This window comes from Natrix helvetica (assembly GCF_964273705.1).
Source record: "Natrix helvetica genome assembly, chromosome: Z".
In the NCBI taxonomy this organism is placed as follows: domain Eukaryota; kingdom Metazoa; phylum Chordata; class Lepidosauria; order Squamata; family Natricidae; genus Natrix; species Natrix helvetica.
In genome coordinates this window covers 82,032,712-82,058,281 of record NC_138554.1, presented here as the reverse complement: position 1 = coordinate 82,058,281, position 25,570 = coordinate 82,032,712, and the positions used below count along the sequence as shown (strand labels likewise).

General features: G+C 42.1%; 1 protein-coding gene across 1 annotated transcript in view; it reads left to right on the top strand.

Moving 5' to 3' along the window:
- Nucleotides 1-727: 727 nt before the first annotated feature.
- Nucleotides 728-25,570, top strand: part of LOC309401586 (transmembrane channel-like protein 2) — a gene marked incomplete at its 3' end in the record, with an annotated part of 156,208 nt that continues 131,365 nt past the window's right edge. The window contains exons 1-3 of the mRNA XM_081970654.1: nt 728-784; nt 6,719-6,766; nt 7,792-8,098. Coding sequence (XP_081826780.1) covers nt 6,724-6,766; nt 7,792-8,098 — 350 coding nt within the window. The 5' untranslated portion in view covers nt 728-784; nt 6,719-6,723. The remainder of the gene's footprint in view (nt 785-6,718; nt 6,767-7,791; nt 8,099-25,570) is intronic.

Here is a 25,570-nt window from a genome sequence, read left to right as displayed (position 1 = left end):
TTTCATTTAGAAATGTATTTTTAATCTGGCATCATTTCTATTTGCATCACCTGTTTTGGTTAATGGTGAATATGATCTTAAAGAGTAAGATTTTTTCATTTATTGCAACATATAAATTATGAAGATTTAACAATCATCCTATTAGAGCAGCTAAATCTTATCCTTTAATTTTCAGGGGGAGATTATATTTCCTTGTACAGTAATTCATTATTCCAAGCAAGAATTATTCTAAGATAGGTCACAATGAGAAAGTAAAAATAAATAAATAAAACAATTTAAAAGAAACTTCAACAAAACAATGAAATTATAAAACAGAATCTAAAAACATATATTTGACATAAAGTCTTATGGAACAAAGTCCTTTTTATAGTGCATCAAAAAGTAATAAGCATGATAGATTTCCTTAACATGCGAATTCTTACAATTGGTTGAAAATTATGGTCTTTCTATCAACCTTAGGACAGGTTCAAAGATTTTTTCCTGTTTTATTGTAAAATATGACGAGAAAAAGTGTTTGGTTAAAACTATTATCCAACTGAATCCAAGTATACAATTATCCTGAGATGTGCATTGCTATGTAAATTTGTACTAGATGGAAGGACATTGGGAAGTTTGCTAACAAAGTCAAATACTTAACAATGTTAATCAAAGCAGTTGCAGCTTTAGATCAGATCATTTGTATACAGACTCTGCAGATCCTGAGAATGAAACTTTGCTAGAGGATAACAAAAAACAACTATGAATGAATATGATAAGAGCCTATATTAGAACTTTCCTTCTGTTGGTAAGAATGATGTAATATACTTATTTCTCCATTCTTATTTTATTTTTTGAGTGATGGCTAGTGTTAGATAGGCACAAAGGCGTCTGAGGGAAACCCCTGATGTCATCTGCCAGGATACAACAGCTAGCAGATTCTTGATGATTCAGTCCCACCTGCATCAATTGGGACCTGGAGAGTGCAGGATCGCTGTGAGGATAATTATCAGATAAAATCTGGCTAAAATATCACTTCATACTCTAAGACTATGGCTGGACAGGTCTATTGGAAATAATTGGAGGATAGTCTGATGTTATTTGGGAAGAGTTTGAACCTGCTAGCCTTGAAGAAATAGTTCTTTGATGCTGTAGATATGTTCACTAGGTTTTAGATTTATGTCCTTCCTGGTTCATTAAAGCCTCTAGGAGGGACCATGAGGATGGATCTATGTAATGGCTGTTTCTTTATAACAGGAGTTTGTTGTGCTAGCTCTTAAAGAGGCAGTGGCTCATCTTCTTGCCAATAAATCTTCATTGGAACCTTTTAATATGACTAGCTTTCATTCACTCTCCAAACTTTTCAGGGAAGATTGAGAAAGTGGTTGCCCTACACTCCAGAAGATCCTGGAGGAAGTAGACTATCTAGACCATTTTAGTATGGGTCATTTAACTACTCTGTTTGCACTGGTAGATGAACTCTGAGATAACCAAGAGCCATTACTTGATCACATCATATCATTTCCTTAAACTGCTATTGAAATATAAGTCAAATACTTAGCAGAAGTATACAAATCAGAAATAGGGCTGGTTGTTGTTCAACTCCATCAATTGTATTGAAACTACCATCAATTACTGAAAATCTAATACACTTACCCCAAAATTAATCCTGACAGGAATCAAAATATTGGCATTGGAACCTTTCTCAAGCAAGGATTACTGATATAGGATGTAGGATAAATCAATGTAACCCAAGGATTAATTAGGTAAAGCCCCGTGTTAATGAGAAATGAAGAAAAGGAAGGCAACCCTGTCTGGTTAAATATTAAGCAGCATGGTGGTTTTGTTTCCAGCGTTTAGTTACACTTTATCAGATAACCTAGCTAAAGGCATTGAAAAATGAAAAACCAAATATGTGAGAAAGTGCTTATGTCTGGAGGTTGAGTTTTGTTTTTTTAGAGTAATAAGTAGTAAGTAATAAAACAAATTGAGAAGCAGCTTGTTCAAACAGGCATCATCACAATATAATACATTTAGATGCATTGCTAAAGCTCTATGAATTTTTCATGCTCTCTGTGCTTAACTAATTTGAACAAATTAAAAGAAGAAAAACAGTTTAAAGGATATATGATAAAATGAACTAAGAATTTTGATTATAATATACAGATGGATCAATGGGAAATGTATGGTTTAAAGAGTTGACATTTAAATTGTATTGAATTATATTAATCTCAGAGAATTTTTACAAAATAATGTATCATTGATACCCAATAAAATAATAATAGCACTTAGACTTATATATCACTTCATAGTGCTTTATAGCCCTCTCTAAGCAATTTACAGAGTCAGCATATTGCCTCCAACAATCTGGGTCCGCATTTTACTGACCTCGGAAGGCTGGAAGGCTGAAAGGCTGAGTTAATCAATATCAAAGATCAATATTCAGATGAAGCTAGAAATTTTCCTTTCAGTGTTAATGATAAACAGAAAAAAAGCGGTGGAAGATTATTTCAATAAATGATCACAGCAGTGATATTACTATATGGATAGAGATGGAAAGATTCAATGCTACCCACTATGGAACAACATTTGGTGAAGTTGAGGTTTTGGTGAAATGGATAATTTAACTTATTTGATTAAAGAAAAGACATTATCTACATGTATTGCTGACTGGAAACACCTTACAGACTTTTTGTGTAAAATTGAAATAAATGAATTTGTAGCTTATGGTTTGGTTGATTCGATGGGATGGATTATAGAAATAATAGTAATATGATGTAACTTGAGAAAAGAGTTTAAATATATTTGAATTATAACTACAAAGAAGAAAATTGAAAGCCACTTCCATATACTTTTTTGTATTATTTATTTTGCACCTTTTGCTTTTTTATTTACTTTTTCTTCCTTACTTTACAGTAATTTGTGTTGGCTTTTACCTTCTTTAAATAGAATTTTAAAAATCTATTAAAATTAAATGTAAAAAAGAACAAAAGCAGGACATCATTTAAAGGATAACAATCCAAACTCTCCTGCTTTAAATAGATTTAACATTCATAAGGTATTTAACACAATCATAACAATTAAGGAAATAAATTAAGGCTATCTAGAGAGAGAGAGAGAGAGAGAGAGAGAGAGAGAGAGAGAGAGAGAGAGAGAGAGAGAGAGAGAGAGAGAGAGAGAGAGAGAGAGAGAGAGAGAGAGAAGCTAGATATATATGAAACTTGGAGAAAAATTCAAGCTCCATACAATGGAAACTATGAAAAAGGAGCAAGGTTTCAACTACCAATCACACCTGCTATTTTGACACTGTTGTAGGAAAGAGACTGGCTGAGAGAGAGAAAAGAGTCAAATGGGGACTTAGTCTGGAATACCTATGTGTGCACAAGATGGTGAAGTCCAATCCCCCTTGAATGCCAGTTGAACCATATCTAGTCTTACCCAGGTGTAAACCATCAGTCAAAGATTCCTGTTATAGTTTGCACAATAAAAAAGATAATTGAACTTTTTCCATGTGGATGTGGCTTTTCATGTCTGACAGTTGCTGACATCACTACCTGAAACCCTTTGAACTGATGCCTTTCAAAAGTCTGAAACCTTCTGGTCCCTGCAGGTGACAGACATTTGTCTGCCACTTGTCTTCTTGGTGGGCTCCGTTTAGAGCACAGGGGGGCCTTGGAGGGGACCCCCAACCATAGGACGGCTTGCTGGAGCCCCCCAGACTCGGTGGCAGCCGATGGGATTTTTTCCAGCTTCGTCCCAGGAGCCAGGAAGCAGAAGGGGGGGGCATGTCTGCCCCTTCGTCGAATGGGCTCCGGAGGGAACAAGTTAATCAACGAAACATGGCTGAAATGTTGGTCATGGAGGATCCTTCCTAATCTCTTCAATTAATGGTAACTGATAAGCAGCAGGCTATCGTAAGTTACTGTTCAATCTATTTAAAACCGAAGATTAGAGGGGGGAGTTTTCTTTTTTTTTAACCCCCCCTCGGACAAAGCGGCATTTAAACTTTCACTCTCCACTCTGAAATGGAGAGAGAACAAAGGCTGACCTGCCACTCGAGCTAATTATGCAAGAAAGACTGAAAACACAGTTGCAAGACTGCATGCTGAGCTGTTTTTAAAGAAAATTAAAACTTCTGTCCTTCTCTCTGCGAAAGGGAGGAGTTAAAATGGCTCCCCTCCATTTCCGTTTTTGCACCACAAATGAAGCTGCCTTTTGAAACCACCCCGGGGGGAAAATGACTTCTGGCACCTTTTAATACCCCCCTGGGGGTGCTCTGGATCTCTTCTGCTGCGTGGACTTTTTGGATTTGTCTCTTCTTGGCGTGCCCTTTGTGCCTTGGAATAGCAAAAGAGAATTAACTTTTTAAACTCTCGGACTTGCCTGCTACCTTGGCCTGCCCCGGCTGCGCGCTCGGATGGCACCATTTTCTTTGTGAAAGATTTACCATCTCTGAACTTAGACAATGGGACCTAAGAAACCTCCAACGGGCAAGTCACTTTTGGCTCCGGCCTCAGCTACCTCAAGTCCAAATATCCAACAACCGAAGATCACTTCATTGTTACAAAAAGAAGTGGCTGGAGAGAAAGAACTATCTGTGAATGAAATGTTCTGGGAAATTATGAGAGGTCAAAATGAACTGAGGAAGGAAGTGGCAGACCTCAAAGACAAACTCAGAGGGGTACAACACAATACAACAGATAATAAACAGAGAATAGTGGTGCCGGAGGAGGGGGCTGTCGGGATAAAGGAAAAGGTTAAGGAGGTCCGGAAGTTGAATTTAGAATTGGAAAATTTCATGACCAAAATAGAATTTGAAAGAATGTCTTTTTTTCTCAGGTTCCAGAATCTACCAGAGACAGAAAATGAAGATCTTAAAGACATTATGAGTACAATTTTAGCAGAATACCTTAAAAGAAATAAAGAGCAGATGTGGTGGGATATGGACCTGGTCTATAGAATTAATTCAGCATATGCTAGAATTCATAATGTTCCAAGAGAGGTACATGTTAAATTTCTCAGGAGGGCCACGAGAGACAAGGTGCTAGGGTCCCAAAGGGAGGGACCCTTAAAATACCAAGATAAAGAAATTACCATTCTAAAGCAAATTCCAAAAAAGATAAGAAAAAAGGAGGAAATGTTCTTCATTATCAAAGAAACTATATAATAGTGGAATTTGGTTTAGATGGCTATTGCCAGAAGGAATGTTGATTTTCTGGGAGGGAAGCCGTATCAGAATTAAGACAGTGGATGAGGCAGAGGCCTTTATTAAAAAATATTTTTCTCTCCCAGAGGATAAAGATACTAGAGATGGGGAAAAAGGCAGTAATGTAGAAGACATGGGGAAGGGAGGGGGCTGTTGCTCCACCTGGGGACAGGGAGGAGGGAACAATATCACAAAGGCTCAGGTCACATAAATAAATATACTTGAAATATTATTGCAATTGTTTATATTCTAGAAAGTGACAAAGAAAGCGAGGATTGAACATATGGTTGATATAATGCAAGAACTCTGTATATGCTTATCCTTTACATGTTATTTTTAAAATTGTAGAAGTGTGAGAATTGGGGGGATTTCTACTACTAACATGGGAGCCACCAAAAATTTTCTGTGAACCCTATTACCCTTTTCCCATAAATGTTGTAAAACCAATAAAGATGTTTACAAAAAAAAAAAGTCAGAAACCTATATCTAGATAGAATCTGTAGTCAACACAGCCACCGACTCTGATTGGAAATTTTGATAGTTGAAATACACTATCATGTTGGGGAAACTCTTTAAACTGATGAAAGGAAATTAAAAATATTAGTGGCAACCTTTTAACAATATCTCTGATACCCCCTACAACACGGATGCCAAACTCGCCGTATCATGTTGCTGTCACATGATGTTTTATGATGTCACAAAACCTTCTCCCTTCGCAAAGCTGGGGTGGGGTGGTCTGCACATGACTCATTTGGCCCCTAGGCCACCAGTTTGACATCCCTGCTCTACAACAAAAGCCATGTAGAAAGTTAGACTCATGTTTTTCAAAGAATAAGGCACTGTGTGTGTCTTCATCTAAGTTCTCTCCAAAGGGCTTTCCTTCATGTTTAAATAATGTAGTGCAATACAATGCCAACAGGTGCTTTCTGTATTGAAAACAGATCAGAGCTCAAAGTATTGGATGGGATTGAACTGAATTGGTACCATGAATCACTCTTATGCCTGCAGTATGGAAGCTGAAGCAACTGTGCAATTCAAGAATAATGTTAGAAGGAAATGATAGTTTCAGATTCACAAATAGACTTGATTTATGCATAATAATAATAAGCTAAAGAAGGAAACATAAGAAAAGACATAGTTTTAAGTAGTGGATAAAACTAGTATCTGAAGCAGCTGTTATTTTTAAAAGGGAACATCCACCATGGTAAAGAAGAAAAGTGAATTACAGATCATTATGGAAGATGGTTTGTATGCTCTCCAGTATTTAGTCAGTATGTCTTGTATTTAGCATCTTTGAAGAAAACTAATTGGCACTAGTTTTATGTTCTATTTTCAAACAAAGTATGTTTGATATCACTACACAGAGAAACTTTATTAAGTGCACATTTTTTTTAGAAATATTGGAAAAATAAAAAATGGAACATACATTTTAAAATTCAGTTCAGGCCAAATATGACAAGAAAAAGCTACTTTTTCTCCTAAGAGTAATGTACTATTAAGATGTTAACCAATGTGATGCTTGCTTTTGCTTTGCAGTTGGGATGGAGATTGATGGACAAGTGGAGAGTGACACAGAAAATGAAGGTAAATAAAATATGTATAGCTGCTATCTTTTGAAAGCGTATGTTAAGAATTTATTTTCCTGAGAATGCATGCAATGCATTTAAATTGCACTCACCTAAGTATCGTTCAAATTACTGTGTGTTTCTACACTTCGATAAAAAACAAAACTAGTCTTTATGTAAAACTTAACTTTTGCTTCTATATTTTGTTAAGGGATGACACAAAAATGATCTTAATTTATAAAATTACTGCTTTGAGTAATCTTTTAGTTTAATCATTCAGATTACTAGGGTTCCTGAAATGTAAAATTGTTGCAACTCTTTTACAGCTTTTGCTTGAACACTGCCCATCAAGGAAATTTGAAAAATTTCTAAGAGCAGCTGATACCAACAGACCTCTGTAACATTTAATTTTCCTCTGAACAAAGGTTGCAAAAAACCATCTTATAGTTCATCTGATAAACTATAAGATAGAATCAAAAAGTTTGAGATTTTAGCATCCCTTTTCTGCCATCTAGTAGCTATCTGTACTTTTGCAGTTCCCATATGGTAACTTTGACTATAATCTTTCAGTTTGTGAATTGTTAAATTGATATTAGAAGAAGAAGCAGAAAAACAGAGCTGCAATTTTCAGGAAATTTATGCAATATAATAGCCCATTATATTTTTCACTTTTAGTTATTTTTCTCCAATTTAAAAAGCAAAATGAAATATTATTCTCTCCTAATGCATCAAATATATCACTAATGTATTTCAGGATATCACTCTTAAGTCATTATCAATGTCTAAAATCACTATTATATTTATAAATTACACAAATTAGAGGGGATGGATTCAGACATATGAGTAATTTAAATTTCATTGATTTCAATAGTTCTGTTCTAAGTAGCAGTAAGCCTAGATTTTGCAGAGGATTGTATTTTTAAAAGATTGTAGTCATTATTTTACATTTAAGAAATGTCTGTATTTGTCTAGTGAAAGACAATATACTCAATAACTTCAACTCTTCAGGGTTTTTTAAAAAATAAAACACTTTTTAAAACACAGATTATGAGTATGATGAAGAAGAGGAGGAAGAAAAAGTAGCCCCAAAAAAGAATATAAAGGAAATTGCCAAGGAAAACAGAAAAGAGATTTATCAGAAAGACACTGATGATGAAAATGAAGAGCTAGAAGTATCAAGGAGGAAGAAATCAAATAAAAAGAAAAAACAGAAAGCATATAATGATAACAAAGAAAACAGAGAGGAGGTAACAGTAAAAGGGAAGGAAAAGGAAGACAAAAAGCAAAAAGAGATTGAAAACAAGAAAACAAAAGGAAAAGTCAAGAAAAAGAAAGAAAATACAGGTGAAAGGTATGACATTTTCATTTTTCCAGATCAAAAATCCAGAGATTTATTCTTAACAGTTAGTATTTTATATATGAGTACAATAGGAAAACAACATATTTCTTATTCATTTCACTGATTGACAAATTACTGGTTTCTAAATTTGCCATAAAAATGCATCAAAATACTATGCAATGAGACTCAGTGAAAGACATGTAATTATGTTCTGTGCTTGAGCAATCTGGTACAAATCAAGCAGCTCATCTGAGAGTTGTCAGATAGTTTTTGTCCCGTCCCCCCCCTGAGTAGATCTCTGAAACTTGAAACAATTTGTGGAATTCTAGACTACATCAAATCACCATGGGCCTGCATTAACACAGCTTTAATCCCAGAAACTCATGTTTAAGCATAACTTGAAAATTCTGTGCTATAACTTTCATGGAGCCCCATTTGTGCATTCTGACCAATGTTCTCTCTCATAAATATTGTTGAGTTTTAGCAAGTGTATTCAGATATTCCAATCAGTGGTGGGATTCAGCTGGTTTGTTCATTTCGGCAAACTGGCTGAAGCCTCCCCCCCACCAGCCACTCCTCCCCTCATTTGGCCTCTCCTTGCTGGGCTGCTCAAGTCATATTTTGGGTGATAGTAAGGGACTATTGACAGCCTGCATCCCTTCCCTCCTTATGTTGTACCTATAAACTCTGAGATTGGGCAAACTGTGGCAAAATTATTTTTTTTTATAGTTTTCTCTAGGGAGGTTTCTATTCTCACTGCTTCAGGGCTGACACAGCCAGGAGTAAAGGGGCCAGGGAGGGGTTGTAAAGATAGCTGGGGTGTTGTAGCCTAAATAAAATTCTTTCCCCTGAGAATCAAGGACATTGGTGCAGGTATTCAAAAGGTGAGACTGAGGTCACCTATTCACTAGACTGTATGCTGTTTGAATCATGTGACTGGAGACTCTAGGGGGAAGTGACAAATTTTTATTTTTATTTGGGTGTAAAACCAGTGAGAACATAGAGCCGGTTTTCTACCAAGAACCTGCCATTTTGATATGTCCCAATAAAAGTTTCTTTGAGGAATTTGCCTGCTTCAGAGTTCTTATTGAATGGGATGTATTACTTGGAACCTTGACATTAAACAAGTTCTCTAAACTCTAAGGCTCCAAACTAGAGTTGTTGTCTGGGGTCCTGAGTGTCACTGTGTTAATAATAAATAGAAGGGGAAACACAATCTGAGGTGGAAAAAATTGCAATATGTTTCTACACATGATCAGATTGCTGACATGCTCAACAAACCACTTCCATCAGCACAACTAGCAAAAGAAGGGGTGTCACTGCGTTAATTGTTTGCTAGCCGAGCTGAAGACTTACTGCGCACGTCATAGGCAGGTCATAGGCCTTTATCAGCAAGTGATGTACTGCGTCTGCTCACACACATTCCAGAGACTTCTTTCCTTTTGATCTTTGTTCGTCTGCCAAGAAGGTGGACGATAATTTGCTCTTACCAAAATGTAACAATTAGATAGATTTGTTTATTTTCTTATTTCTTATTTTCATATTAAAAGTTTGTTTTCATTAGAACATGTTCTCGGGTTTTTTATTTTCGTTTTTCTTGAAGATATGCTGTTTGGAAAAGCCGTCGGTCTAAGACCTCATTAGCTCAGGGTGAAATTTCCCCTGACACTGAGCTCCGGCTGCTTACCTGGTCTACCCAGGTAGCAGGAAAGACTCGGAAGATAGAGGAAGAAATTGGAGAAGCGCCAAGCACCAGTGGAGCCTGCGGAGGAATTGAGGAGAGCCTGACATTCCCCTCGATGCCTGACCGAGTAGCGGTGGCCATGGCTGAAGTCAAACACCAACTAGTGGCCCAGGCAAAGGAACAATTCTAACCACCACTTTCTGAAGAGCTTTATTGAGCAGAGGATGACCTGGAGTCCAAACTATATCTCAGGGTCAGATGTGGGAGAGACAGATCTCATGCATGAGGGAAGCAAGAATGACAATCCTGGAGTGGAGATCAATGGGACCCCTGTATTCAAATGAGTCAGGGGAATGGAAGTACCAGGCTCACAGGCAAACCCTAGAGGGGCTGCCTGAAAGATTCGAGCAGATGCATCTCAGCAGCATTGGCCAGTAGCAGCATACTGGTCACCCAATAGCTATCCTGGACCAACTGAATTTCACATTTCCCATGTAAGGGGTCCGATCTACTCAGGGCACTGTGTCTCAACCCCTACATATGGTACAACTCAGGATGCAACTGAGTCTACCCAGAACAGACCGGCCAATTCTTCCAGCGACCCGAGCTATCAGCCCTCTGGAGCCACTATCAGCTTGGTCGAGCCCGCCCAGGAGCAGAAGACCAGCCAGCCTGATAGGTCAGCCACAACTGCTGCCAGCAGGGGAAGTGTCCCCCAATTTTGGGCATATTACCCTGGACAGGGCTGAGTCCAGGTCCAGGCCCAGTGGATCTCAGCCCCACTGGTTGCATCACAACTATTGATTGTGCCACAGCCACAGGCCATGTCACTACTACCACCACCATGATGTGTGAGCAGTGTTTGATGGGAGTCCAGACAAATTGGCTTTCTTCCTAAGCCAATCATGGGTGCACATCAACTGCTATGGGGAAAGCTACCAAGAAAATGTCTCCACCCTCACTGACAACCTGGAGGGGAAAGTGTTGGAATGGGTGACTTAGCTTCACGATGAGGGGGCTCCTGAGCTAGAAAATGTTGGTGACTTCCTGAAGGAATTAAGGAGCTAATTCAGGAACGTATCCCATGAGTAAGAGGCAGAGAAAGAAATCAAGAGAATCAGTCAGATAAGCTAAGGAGTCCAGGAATTTCGAAGAGCTGCCGGGAAGCTGAGACAGCGCCCAGAACAGATGCTAGTCCACTATTTTAAAGAAGGTCTGGAGAAGGAACTGCTCCAAATCTGCCTTTGCTGGGGAGTCCCGGATTGCATCCATGACTGATATTGGACAGCTGTGGCTATGAACTATGGTGGCATCAGAAGGAGAACCCAGAGAAAAAGCTTACGAGACAACTGGGACAGCAAGCCAGCCCCTGCCTGACAGAGGAGCCACTTAGAGGGGCCTCCACGATGCCACTGAGCATCTGAGTGCCTGACCCAAGCCCCACATGCTGTGAGTGAGAGGCCAAACCTATTTCTCAAAGCTAAAAAGACCACAGCAGAAACTGCAGAAGATCACCCAGAAGATCACCCAGAAAGTCATTGAGGTCTCTTCCTCCCCCCCCCCCCAAGAAGGGGAAGAGAGAACTCCAGCCCCTGAGATCCCACCACTGATGAGCAGTGACAGCAGTGACAATAGTGAGAAAGACCCGATAGTAAGTGAAGCCATCAGTTCAGTTCTGCCAGACATGAGATACCAAGGGGAGGTAGAGACCATCATAGACATGGGCAGTACCTGCTGCCTCATCAGCCCTTCCAAAGTAACTAAGCTAGCTAGTTTTCTAACTTAGCTAGAAAACCCCATATGATTTCAGCAGGACGATGGGTCACTAATAGGGGGGTGCCCAGCTACTCATGTCATTGAAGCTATCAAACTAGAGATGGGCTGCCACTGGAAACTAATCCAGTTCGTAGTGGCGCAAAAAATGACTGAGTCCATCATACTGAGGCTGGGGTGGTTAGACAAATGGGGTCCAACAATCACCTGGGAAGGGGGTTACTGAAAATTGAAATTGGTGCTGGATCTAAAGCCACCCCCAACCTCAACTGAGAGGGAAGCCTGCCAGCAGCTGAACAACACTAACCAAAGAGACAAGATTACCATAATGGCAGAGCTGCCCCCAGAAGGCTCCGGATCCCAAAAGAATAGCAGGACTTAGCTGAGGTGTTCAGTGAAAAGGAATGTAATACTCTACACACACACATCGACCTACAGAATGTGCAATAGTGTTCGTGCCGGGAGCTAAACTACCAAAACCAAAAATATATCTATGACTCCCAAGGAGATGAAAGAACTAAGAGACTATATTGATGCCAACCTAGCCCCGGATTTCATACAACCAGCAAAATCTAGAATGGCCACCCCTATCTTGTTTAATGAAAAGAAAGACATGTCTATGAGGCTCTGCATGGACTTAAGAGGAATAAATGCAGGATGTGTGGAACACCTACCTGCTGCAACTAATGAAATACATGCTGTCCCACCTGGCCAAGGGGAAGGTTTTCACCAAACTGGCCTGCAGGAGGCATACTACCAAGTCCAAATTAGAGAAGGAGACGAATGGAAAACCGCTTTCAACTGCCCACTGGGCAGCTTCCAGTTTAAAGTAATGCCCTTTGGGTTACAAGAGGCCCCTGCTGTCTCCATGCAGTTGATCAATGAAGTGCTGCATGACCACCTATACAAGGTAGTTTGGAGGACATTATTATATTCAGTGAAACAATGGAGGAGCATGTAAAGCTAGTGCACCAAGTCCTGAAAAAACTGCTCACAGTGAAGCTATACATCAAGCTTTTATTGTAGAGCTCCCTTACAGTAAGGATAATATGGTCACTTGGACCATGATAGACTTGTTCTCAAAACAAGCCCATTTCATTGTCTGCTCAGGGTCAGCAAAAAGGTGGGTAAACTATTTATCAAACAAATCTATAGGCTGCATGGGGTACCCCACAGAATCTTATCAGAAAGGGGAGTCCAATTCATGGCAAGGTTCTGGAGGGAATTTATAAAGTCCATTGCATCATCACAGGGGCTCAGCTCAGCCTTTCATCTGAGTATGAATGAGGTGGCAGAACAAGCTAATGCAATGATAGAACAATATATATAGATGCTATGCAGATTATCAACAATCTGATTGGGCAGAACTACTGCCATTTGTAGAAGTGGCATATAACAATGCAGTACATAGCAGCATGGGATTGCCACCTTTCCAAATCACAACCGGAATGAAATTTATTTATTTATTTTATTTATTTTATTAAATTTGTTAGCTGCTCCCTATCCACAAAGGGACTCGGGGCGGCGTACAATAAATAAAAACACATATTATAAAATTGCACATTGTACGGAGGAGGTATAAAACACAATACAATATTATAATAACATAGAAATATTAAAATAAGTTAAATTAAAACCCCAATGGAAATTACAAGTTTAAAAATTGCCAGGAGGAATAAAATGGAGCTATGGTTGAGCCAGGCCTGCTAGTTGAAAAAGGTGGGTCTTGAGTTTTGAACGGAAGGAGCGGAGGTCGGTGGTAATCCTAATATCCGGGGGGAGGTCATTCCAGAGGGCTGGGCCCATCACAGAGAAGGCCCTACTCCTGGGCGCCGCCCTCTGGCACTGCTTAGTGGATGGCACCCGGAGAAGTCCCTCTCTGTGAGAGCGAATTGGTCGTAGGGATGTATGGGGCAGGATGCGATCCCGCATGTAGCTAGGTCCTGTGCCATGGAGCACTTTGAAGATGGTAATCAGTACCTTGAAACGCACCCGATAGACCACAGGAAGCCAGTGCAGCTCGCACAGGAGAGGTGTTATATGGGAGTATCTCGTACTCCCAATAATCACCCGCGCGGCCGCGTTCTGGACCAGCTGCAGTCTTCGAGTGCATCTCAAGGGAAGCCCCATGTAGAGAGCATTACAGTAGTCTAGGTGGGACGTCACCAGCGCGTGAGTGACTGTGCGAAGGGCATCCCGGTCCAATACGGGGCGCAATTGGCGCACCAGGCGAACCTGGTGGAACGCCCCCCTCACCACGGCTGCCACATGGTCATCCATGGACAGCCGGGCATCCAGGAGGACGCCCAAATTGCGCGCCCGTTCCATGGGGGCCAGTTGCTCGCCCCCAATGGCCAGTATTGGAATTAGCTGGTTGAACCGGGGGCCGGAAGCCACAGCCACTCCGTCTTGGAGGGGTTGAGTTTGAGTCGGTTGTCACCCATCCAGACCCGTACGGCTTCCAAACATCGGGACATCATTTCAATGGCCTCGTTGGGGTGGTTCGGGGTGGAGATGTACAGCTGTGTATCATCAGCGTACAGATGATATCCCACCCCAAAACCACGGATGATCTCACCCAGCGGTTTCATATATGTGTTGAACAGGAGAGGCGAGAGGACTGACCCCTGCGGCACCCCACAAGTGAGAGGCCTCAGGGACAACCTCTGCTCCCCTGCCAACACACGCTGCGTCCGGTCGGAGAGGTAGGAGCAGAACCACCATAGAACGGTGCCCCTTACCCCCAGCCCCTCCAGCCGGTGCAGGAGGATACCATGGTCGATGGTATTAAAAGCCGCTGAGAGATCTAATAGGACCAGGATAGAGGAACAACCCCTATCCCTGGCCCTCCAGAGATCATCTACCAATGCGACCAAGGCCGTCTCTGTGCTGTGCCCGGGTCGGAAGCCGGACTGGCGCAGGTCTAGATAATCATTCTCCTCCAGGTGACATGGGAACTGTTGGGCCACCACACTCTCTACAACCTTCGCTAAAAAGGGAAGGTTGAAGACAGGACAGTAATTGGCTAGCTCCGTTGGGTCCAGGGAAGGCTTCTTGAGTAAGGGTCTCACAACCGCCTCTTTCAAGGCGGCCGGTAAGAACCCCTCGCCCAATGAAGTGTTCACTAGCACCAAGAGCCAGTCTCGTGTAACCTCCCAGGATGCCAGTACAAGCCAGGAGGGACACGGGTCCAATGAACATGTGGTGGCTCATAGTCGCCAGCGTAACCTGTCCAAATCCTCGATGGCAACCGAGTCAAACTCCTCCCAGAATGGTCTCTCAGGACTCGCCTGGGGCATCCCTCCTAGCCCACTGAGTGGGACCCATTCCCTCCGGATTTGAGCGATTTTATCCTGCAGATATTTCCCAAATTCCTCTGCCCTGCCCTGTAAAGGGGCTTCCCGTGGTCTCTGCGAAAGAAGAGAGCGGGTCACCCAAAACAGGGCGGCAGGGCGGTTATCTGCGGATGCAATAAGGGCGGCACAATGTTGACGTTTGGCCGCTCTTATTGCCACAAGGTATGTCCTTAAGTAGGTTCGTACCTGTGTTCGGTCAAGTTCGGAACGGGAGGATCTCCATCGGCTCTCTAGGTGTCTCTTGTGGCGTTTCATCACCCTTAGCTTCTCAGTGAACCAAGGGGCCAGGGTGGTTCATTGCCGCAGAAGAGGCCACAAAGGCACCACCCGGTCTAAGGCCCCGGCAGCCGCATTATTCCAGGCGGCTACTAGGTCCTCTATCCGGGGGCGGGTCAGGTCTACAGGAGGTGGCCCAAGCTCCGTCTGGAACCTTTCCAGTTCCATCAGGCGCCTGGGGCGGAATCATCTAGGACGTCCCGGTTCCGCCTCCCCGCGGCGGGTGGTAGCACCAGGGAAGTCAAGTCGGAGAAGTGAGTGGTCTGACCATGACAGGGGAGTATTAGCTATGTCCCCTATTCCCAGATCACTCGTCCACTGGTCAGAGACAAAAACGAGATCCAGTGTGTGGCCTCCCTCGTGTGTGGGACCCTGAATTAACTGAGTCAGGTCCATGGCTGTCATGGAAGCCATGAACTCCTGAACCACCTCAGATGCTTCTCCCACCGATGGCAAGTTGAAGTCCCCCATGACCAAACGTTTGGGGGGTCTCAACTGCCATCGTCGCGATCAGCTCGAGGAGCTCAGGCAGGGCCGCTGATGTATAGCGAGGAGCCAGGTATACCCAGCTGTCTCCCTGGGCCCCATCTCACGACAAGGGTTTCACACCCGGATGTCTGTGGCACAGTGAACTCTCTGAGCTCCAGGTCTTCCCGGATAATTACCGCTACCCCACCGCCCCTACCCTGGGCCCGTGGCTGATGGAATGCACGATAACCTGGTGGGCACATGTCCACGAGGGGTACACCTCCCTTGTGGCCCAACCAGGTCTCTGTTATTCCTGCGAGGTCCGGCTCCCCCTCCAAAATCAGGTCATTAATGAGGGGGGCCTTGTTAACAGCGGACCTCGCATTGCATAACATCAGCCTAAGGCCCTGGCTCTGTAGATCCTGGCCACCTAGTGTGCGGGGGTTGGTACAAGTGACCGGGTGTAACCAACAACCACGGTCTCCCAACCGACTTCAGGTTCTTAGTCTGTCCTCGCACCCACCCCTCCCCACGACCGTTGGTATAACAGAGCCCTGTACTGGAATGCTATTATCACTCTCCTCCCCCACTCCGCTCCCTCCCCTCCCGACCACACCTGTTTGCCTGGCTCTACTTTCCCTCCTGGCCTGAATCCCCTTCCCCCCTACCCTGGAACCCCTTAAAACTGTTAAAAATGATTAATTAAAAACCCCCTTAATTTCTGCTTCCTCCACCTCTCTGGGTTAACAAACCCGTCATCAAGGTGGGACCTTGAAAGGTCTGAGGGCCATACCTGCGAGAGGGGGGACTCTCGCAGTAGTAGTAGGTCTGACCTGGAATATATAGAGTTCATAGGTTGTCATAGGGGCGAGCTCATTTTCGGGTGCTGTTGTTAAAATCATAAGTTTGTTCGTGAGCCAGGGTTCCCCCACAAAAGGGGTATGTAGATGGTGGTTATCCTTACCCTGGATGGAAAGGGTAGGTTGGTGAGCTAGCAGGCTAGCCAGAATGGTCTACAAGTGGAGCCTCAAGGGGGAACTGGGGAGCAGTTTGTAACAAGATGGCACTAAGGAGCAGTTTGTAGCAGGGCATTAAGGTAAGCCTTGGTCAGATAGTAATTTGAATAGAGGAAGGAAAGTTGTCAGCAAGGGTGAGAGTGTAAAAAGTCAGACCTTCAACAAATGGCCACCAGTCTTCCAAGTGTCTCTATCCAGTCTCAGACATGAGTGGCCATTTGTCTCCTCGGCAGCCTGGCTGCCCAGGGTTGTTGTTTCTGAGCCTGCAGGGCCGTCTCGGCTTTCCTGAGCTTCCCTGCAGTCTCCGCTGGTCTGCTAGCATTCTTTGGTGCCCAGAAAGCACCCCAGGTCTCGTTCTCACCTCTCGCAGCCCCCCGCTGGTCCGGGATTTATGGTGGCCAAACGATCTGGCGTTCGGCGTCTTTAACCACCTCCACCACCACCGTTGTCCAAACCTCCACCGCCTGGGCTGCATGGGTTGTCCGGGATTCCTTTCCTCCTCCGGCTGCCTCCGCACCGCTCCATTCCGCTCCATTCCACTCCGTTCTTCCGTTCCGCACACGAGCCGGCAATCGCCAGCCCCAGCCCCAGCACCAACTAGCTAGCGCGTTTCTGCCTCACCGTCTGGCTCTCCGACCACCCTGGTGACCAAGCCCAAAGCCAGGGCGAAGCCAGGGTGGTCGTCAACGAAATTCCGACCCTCAAGATGGGACAGAGGGCCGGCAGCACCCCTCCCATTAGGGAGGCCCCCCCGCAAACATGCGGAGCTCACAAGCCGACCGCCATTCCCTCCGGAAGCTCCTCCTCCTCCCTCATGCCCAAATTACCTAGACAACCCCCTTCATCCATGTCATTAAATGACTGAATGGAATCCCTAAAAGGATCATGGGAAAATACCAAGCACACTTTGAGGCAAAAACTTATAAAAAATAGGGCTGACAAATAGGCTGAAAAACCCCAGTCTCTTCAACCCCAATTTCAGGTTGGAGATAGAGTCTACGTATCCACCAAATATCTAAAATTAAAATTAAGTAAATGTAAAGGTTCCCCTTGCACATACATGCTAGTCATTCCTGGCTCTAGGAGACAGTACTCATTTCCATTTCTAAGTTGAAGAGCCAGCAGTGTCTGACGATGATGATGGTTATGTGACCAGCATGACTAAATGCCAAAGGCGCACAGAACGCTGTTACCTTCCCACCAAAGGTGGTCCATATTTTTCTATTTGCATTTTTATGTGCTTTCGAAGCTAGGTTGGCAGAACTGGGGCAAGTAATGGGAGGTCACATCATTACACAGCACTAGGGATTCGAACTACCAAACTGCCAACCTTTCTGATCAACAAGCTCAGTGTCTTAGCCACTGAGCCACTGCGTCCCCCCCCAAAAAAATTAAAATTAGTCTCTAGGAAATTGGGCTCGAAATTTGTAGGGTCATTCCCCATAGTAAAGGTAATTAATCCTGTCATAGTACAACTGAAACTTCCCTGGCTGTTGGGGAAAGTGCATGTTATTCATCTGTTTTTCTATTTAATGAATTTTATTGTGGATGATGTATTTGCTGTGTGCACTGTACACCGCCCCGAGTCCCTTTTGGGAGAGGGGGCGGTCTAGAAATGCGAAGAAATAAATAAATAATAAATAAATAAATCTGATCTTCCACTGTAGCTTGCTCACGCCAGCAGCAAGTTTTCAGCTCGGGCAGCCACAAATTTCACAGCAAGTTCACAGTAGATTGGGCAGTCCCAAAGCCACTTGTAATTGAAGGGAAGACATGCTATGAAATAAAAAGAATATTACATTCCAGAGTACACTTTTTTTTTACAATTGCAGAATTTAGTTTATTAGAAGGGGTACCCCCTATCTGAAACTTCTGGGTGAAAAGTTGGGAGGTAAAGGCAGATAGATTGATTAAGCAATTTCACAATAAGTACCCCCATCAGCCAAAGGGCCTTTATGGAGGGGGTCAGAGACCTCCCCAACTAATCTCTCTATGACTTCTCTCTCTCTCTCTTGCAGGAAACTTTCTTCAATTGAAGGGAGGTAGCCTGTCAACCCTGAAGTTGGCTGAACTGTGGCCATTTTCTTTCTGGTAGTTTTCTCTAGGGAGGTTTCTCTTCTCACTGATTCAGTGTTGACACAGCCTGGAGTGAAGGGGGCAGGGAGGGAGTGTAGAGATAGCTGGGGTGTTGTAGCCTAAATAAAATTATTTCCCCTGGTAATTAAAGATATGATGGAGACTGAGCTCACCAAGCAACTAGACTGTATGCTGATTGGATCATGTGACTGGAGACTCTGGAGGGAAGTGACAAAGTTTTAATTTTAATTGGGTGTAAAATCAGTGGGAAATTAGAACCGGTTTTCCACTAAGAACGTGCCAATTTGATATGTACCAATGAAATGTTCTTTGAGAAATTTGCCTGCCTAGGAGTTCTTATTTAATGGGATGTATTATTTGGAACCTTGCCAGCACCCAAGTTAGTTGTCTTCTCACACTTTTCTGTCTTCCCAGACTGAGGCTATGTTTGCATCTCAGCACTCCTCTAACCAGCCCCACTCCCTCCAAGCAAGCAATGTCTGCACAGGCAAAACCCCAAGGCAGCTCTAAAGTGCCCGAGTGGAGAAAGCATGGGGATAGAACATCTTGGCAACTGGATTCAGGGGAGCTCAGGGCCTTGTCACGAAAAGTCCCATGCTCCTGGGAAGGCTTCTTCTCCATCTTTGCAGAAGCATGGGACTTTTCATGATGAGGCCCTGAGCTCCCCTGCAGTTCATTCTGCTTGTGAAGGATGGGTTGCAGTGGTCCCACATTGGCCTATGCTAGTTCCTTCAGTTGCCCATGCCAGGATTCAGAGAGTCTCCTCTTTCAAGTTCTTTTTGTGTGGGTTAAAGGGGGACAGAAATTCCGACTCAGAATTGTGGTCTTTTTCAGCCTCCTGGCACAGGGTTTGGGCGGAAGCCGGAGGGCCTCATTCCAGTGGGACTGCATCATGACCTGGAACTGACTGTCCATCTCGGCCCACTGAGACTCTAGGCACCAACACCTGGCTTTGCACTCCTGCAGGTCTTTCCTCTATTTGGAAAGCCTATGCTCATAGTCCTAGGAGAGAAGCCTCCTTCTTGGCCAGTTCCAATTTTAACTGAGCCAGCTGTTTTGCCAGTTGTTTCTCATGGTGGCTACTTAGCTCCAACAACTGCTCCCTATTTGGGCCCTATCTGGTTGTTAAATTATTTGAATCCCACCACTGGAAGAAAATAATATCAGTTGATGGTGATCAAGTGAAAAACTGTTAAATTCACACACTTAAAACGTTTCAAATTGCCTCTGCAGGTCTTAAAAACACAATGGACTTTTAACACATTATAACTGTTAATTGATAAGATATTTGCATTCTGTTTTACATGTAATCTACATTTGTGTAACCAATTGGTTCCTCTTCTTCCTCACCTTATCTCAATTTAAATTTTATATCAATCTAATCATTCCACTGAATCTGATGAAATGAGCTGAAACTAACAAAAGGTTATGCTGTTTAACGAAGTTTGTTAGAGCGAAAAAAATTGCTACCAAACTGCTTATGTATCTGAAGCATGTTCCCTGTGAACAGCCTTCAGGTCTGTGTAGCAGTACAAGTTGAGCTGCTGATTACTGCCTGTGTTACAGCCTATTAAATGGTACAGAACCAAAAGAACAGGACTGGGACCTGTGGCCCAAGAGTTGCTCAGATCCAGGACAAGATATACTTTCACAGAAGTATCAGTAGCTAATATTTTCAACTATTTTGCTCCAAATAATATTGTGTTAAATTGAATTTGTAGGGCTTGTAGGGCGTGATGATTATTATTTGTATCAGCAATGTTAGTCACAGGCACTTGAGGGATGCAGGAGTAGGGAATGATAAAGGAATTCTAAGTACAAAAAGGCATGATAAACCTATTAAAATGCTGAGAAGCTACTGTTCATCATTTTCTTGGCTACAGTCTTTTTAAGTAATTTGGTACAGCATGGGTTTGGAACCTTGTTTGGCCGAATTACCTACTGCTGACAATTCCATATTCTATTTCTCCTATGATCATCTAGCTCTCCAACTCTTAGCCCTGCTGCTATTTTAATCACACACCCATTTTCTGCATAGGATGAGCTCTTTATTTGCTAGTTTACAAGATGAGTCTATTTATGTTGCATCACCTGCAAAGTCATGGAATCAATCATAAACCAATCCATTACCATCCACTTAGAGACAAACAACTTGCTCTCTAACAAACAATTTGATTTCAGAAAAAAATTGTCCTGTAATGTGCAACTCCTACACTGCAAAAATATATGGACTGCACAACTTAACCAAGGCAAAGCAATAGATGCCATTTACATAGACTTCTTTGATTCAGTGGTACACAACAAAGTACTTCTAAAACTAAAATCTTATGGCATTTCTGGACCCCAGCATAATTGGATAACTGCATTCCTGTCAAACAGGCAATGTGGTCAAAATGGGGAGTGCCCTATCAAATCCTATACTTGTTAACAGTGGTGTTCCCCAAGGCAGCATTTTACGACCAACACTCTTCATACTTTACATAAATGACCTTTGCAATCATATTATAAGCAACTGTGTTCTCTTCGCTGATGATGTAAAACTATTCAACATCACCAACAATACTGCTACTCTTCAGAAAGACCTTGACTATGTGTCAGAATGGTTAAACAATTGTCAACTTCAAATCTCAACTAACAAATGCTTTGTCTTACACATTGGCAAAAAAAATCAGAACACAAAATAAAAACTGGGGGGATACAACCTTGTAGATGACCCCCCACCCAGTCAAGGTCCTTGGAGTACTCATCTCTAATGATGTAAGTGCCAGCGCCCACTGTAACAATATTGCCAAAAAGACATTAAGAGTTGTTAACCTAATCATATGTTTCTTCTCTGGTAACACTGTACTACTAACCAAAGCATACAAAACATTTGCTAGACCAATTCTTGAATACAGCTTACCTGTCTGGAATCTGCAGTGCACATCGGACATTAACACAATTGAGGGGGTCCAGAGATATTCCACGAGAAGAATCTTCCACTCCACTGCTTGCAACAGAATACCTTATGCTATCAGACTTGAAATTTTGGGCTTAGACAACTTAGAACTACGCTACCTTCAGTCTGACCTAAACGTAGTACATATAATTATCTACTACAATGTTTTACCTGTCAATGACTACTTCAGCTTCAACCACAACAATACATGAGCACACAATAGATACAAACTTAAGGTAAATCGTACCAAACTCAATTGCAGAAAATATGACTTCAGCAATAGAGTGGTCAATGCCTGGAATGTGTTACCTGACTCAGTGGTTTTTTCCACAAACCCCTAACCTTAGACTGTCTACTGTTTACCTCATCCCATTCCTAAAAGGTCTGTAAGAGGTATGCATAAGCACACCAATGTGCCTACTATCCCTGTCCCAATAACCCCATTTGTAAATATCCATTTCATGTATTCATAATCTTGTATATACTTATATCTATTATCTTATACATGCTTGGCATAAAAAATTAAAGAATATCTGTGGCCCCAAGGCCTGGATCCAGAGCAATCTGACAAGTGTCTTCCAGAAAATTATAGCAAGGATCAATTTTAAAAAATGTACCAATCTAAGTATGTATAGCAGTAAAGTTATAAATAAGAAAAACCAACATGTAAATATGAAATAACACTGGCAAACTAAAGACTTCTGCATCAGATCTAGTAATCTTCTCCAAAAATTGATAGACATTCAGAAATTTCCCCTGTGTGCTAATGGGAAGTATACTATTATATCCTCTCCCATTCCAAATGTTATTATTTTGACCCAAGTGATCTGCCCTCATCCAGTAGATCTATGGGTGGAAGTCCTTAGTTTCAGTTGCCAATATCTTGTTCCTAAAATTATCCATTAAATTCTATATCATGGGTGTCCAACCTTTTGGTTTGCCTGAACAACATTGAGTGAAAATGAATTATCTATATAAAATATATAATATAGTTAATGTATATTGATCTTATAATAATGTTAAATGTCTACAATCTTGTGGAGCCACATTACTAATTGTCCAGGAGTGTGGGCTGGACATGCGTGCTGTAATTCTTCAAATGAATAACTTGCACCTGCCACCAGTAGAAAATGCTATTTCTTTTAATGACCTTTCTCCCTGAAACTTTAATTTTCTTTATAACCTATTTACTTTCTATTGGACAAATCCTTTCGTGTAAAGCTCAAGACCCACCTTTTTCAAGTTGCTGGCCTGGCTCAACTTTGATCCAACTATATCGCTCCTGACGGGTTTTTTATTTGGGGTATTTTAATTGCATTCAATTTATTTAGGGGTTTTTAAACATTGTGTTTTTACTTGTTTTTATCTATCAGTTCACCTCCTCCTTGTATATGTCGTATATATGTCTTGGTATATGTTTTGTTATATGTATGTCGATATATTTATTTCCTATGTTTTGTTGTACGCCGCCCCGAGTCCTTCGGGAGAGGGTGCGGCTAAGAAATAAATATTTATTATTATTATTATTATTATTATTATTATTATTATTATTATTATTATTATTATTATTATTATTATTATTATAGATATCTAATACATAAACTAACATGTACAGTGAGGCAAAAAAGTATTTAGTCAGCCACCAATTGTGCAAGTTATCCCACTTAAAAAGATGAGAGAGGCCTGTAATTGGCATCATAGGTAGACCTCAACTATGAGAGACAAAATGTAAAAAAAAAAAAAAAAACAATCACATTGGCTGATTTGGAAATAATTTATTTGCAAATTATGGTGGAGAATAAGTATTTGGTCAATATCAAAAGTTCATCCCAATACTTCGTTATATATCCTTTGTTGGCAATGACAGAGGTCAAACATTCCCTGTAAGTCTTCACAAGGTTGGCACACACTGTTGCTGATATGTTGGCCCATTCCTCCATGTAGATCTTCTCTAGAGCAGGGATGTTTGGGGGCTGTCGCTGGGCAACACGGACTTTCAACTCCCTCCAAAGGTTTTCTATGGGGTTGAGATCTGGAAACTGGCTAGGCCACTCCAGGACCTTGAAATGCTTCTTACGAAACCACTCCTTTGTTGCCCTGGTGGTATTTTGGGGATCATTATCATGTTGACAGACCCAGCCACTTTTCATCTTCAATGCCCTTGCTGATGGAAGGAGGTTTGCACTCAAAATCTCACGATACATGGCCCCATTCATTCTGTCTTGTACATGGATCAGTCGTCCTGGTCCCTTTGCAGAGAAACAGCCCCAAAGCCTGATGTTGCCACCCCCATGCTTCACAGTAGGTATGGTGTTCTTTGGATGCAACTCAGCATTCTCTCTCCTCCAAACACGACGAGTTGTGTTTCTACCAAACGGTTCTATTTTGGTTTCATCTGACCATATGACATTCTCCCAATCCTCTTCTGGATCATCCAAATGCTCTCTAGCAAACTTCAGATGGGCCTGGATATGTACTGGCTTAAGCAGAGGGACACGTCTGGCACTGCAGGATCTGAGTCCCTGGCGACGTAGTGCGTTACTGATGGTAGCCTTTGTTACGTTGGTCCCAGCTCTCTGCAGGTCATTCACTAGGTCCCCCCGTGTGGTCCTGGGAGTTTTGCTCACCATTCTTGTGATCATTTTGACCCCATGGGGTGAGAGCCCCAGATCAAGGGAGATTATCAGTGGTCTTGTATGTCTTCCATTTTCTAATTATTGCTACCACAGTTGATTTGTTCACACCAAGCTGCTTGCCTATTGCAGATTCAGTCTTCCCAGCATGGTGCAGGTCTACAATTTTGTTTCTGGTGTCCTTTGACAGCTCTTTGGTCTTCACCATAGTGCAGTTTGGAGTGTGCCTGTTTGAGGTTGTGGACAGGTGTCTTTTATACTGATAACAAATTCAAATAGGTTCCATTGATACAGGTAATGAGTGCAGGACAGAGGAGCCTCTTAAAGAAGAAGGTACAGGTCTGTGAGAGCCAAAAATCTTGCTTGTTTGTAGGTGACCAAATACTTATTTTCCACCATAATTTGCAAATAAATTCTTTCCAAATCAGCCAATGTGATTGTTTGGGTTTTTTTTTACATTTTGTCTCTCATAGTTGAGGTCTACCTATGATGCCAATTACAGGCCTCTCTCATCTTTTTAAGTGGGAGAATGTGCACAATTAGTGGCTGACTAAATACTTTTTTGCCCCACTGTACATACTCTTGAATGCATATTATTTGGAAGTTTCAAATGATACAAAACAGGACATACAGTTTTGGAGACCCTTCAAGTGGCATACACGTTTGCTGTTGTGAGTTGCCAGTCTGCTTTCAGGACCAATGCAAATGTTGGAAGAGCCTTTTCAGTTCTGCCCTTTAGAATATTATCCTGCTGGAGGTGGAGTAAGCCCCCATCCTCCTGGCCTTTAGGGACAGTGTTAAAATATGAATCTAATATACCGGGCCATGTTTTAATAAATGATATTAAATATATTATACTATATTATATACCTAATATAGTGCTCTATACTGGGAATAACTGATGGGATAGAGGGAAGATCCTTAGTTCCATGTCTCCTGTCCTCTTGGTTTCTAGCTTTTATTTAATAATTTCAACTATAATTGATTTTTTATCATTTTCAAACTGCTCAGAATCACTATGACAATAGATGGGCAGAATGCAAACTTAATAAATTATAAATAAGCTAATCATCCACAACTATTTAACATCTAATGCTATACTTTGATTAGAATACCAACAAAATAAACAAACAATTGAGGTTTGGTTAAAAATGGCAAATGTTAGCAAACTATCTAAAAACCTTGTTTTTTAAATTTAACAGGTGCATATAATAGGTTGAGAATATATAATGCGATTTCATAC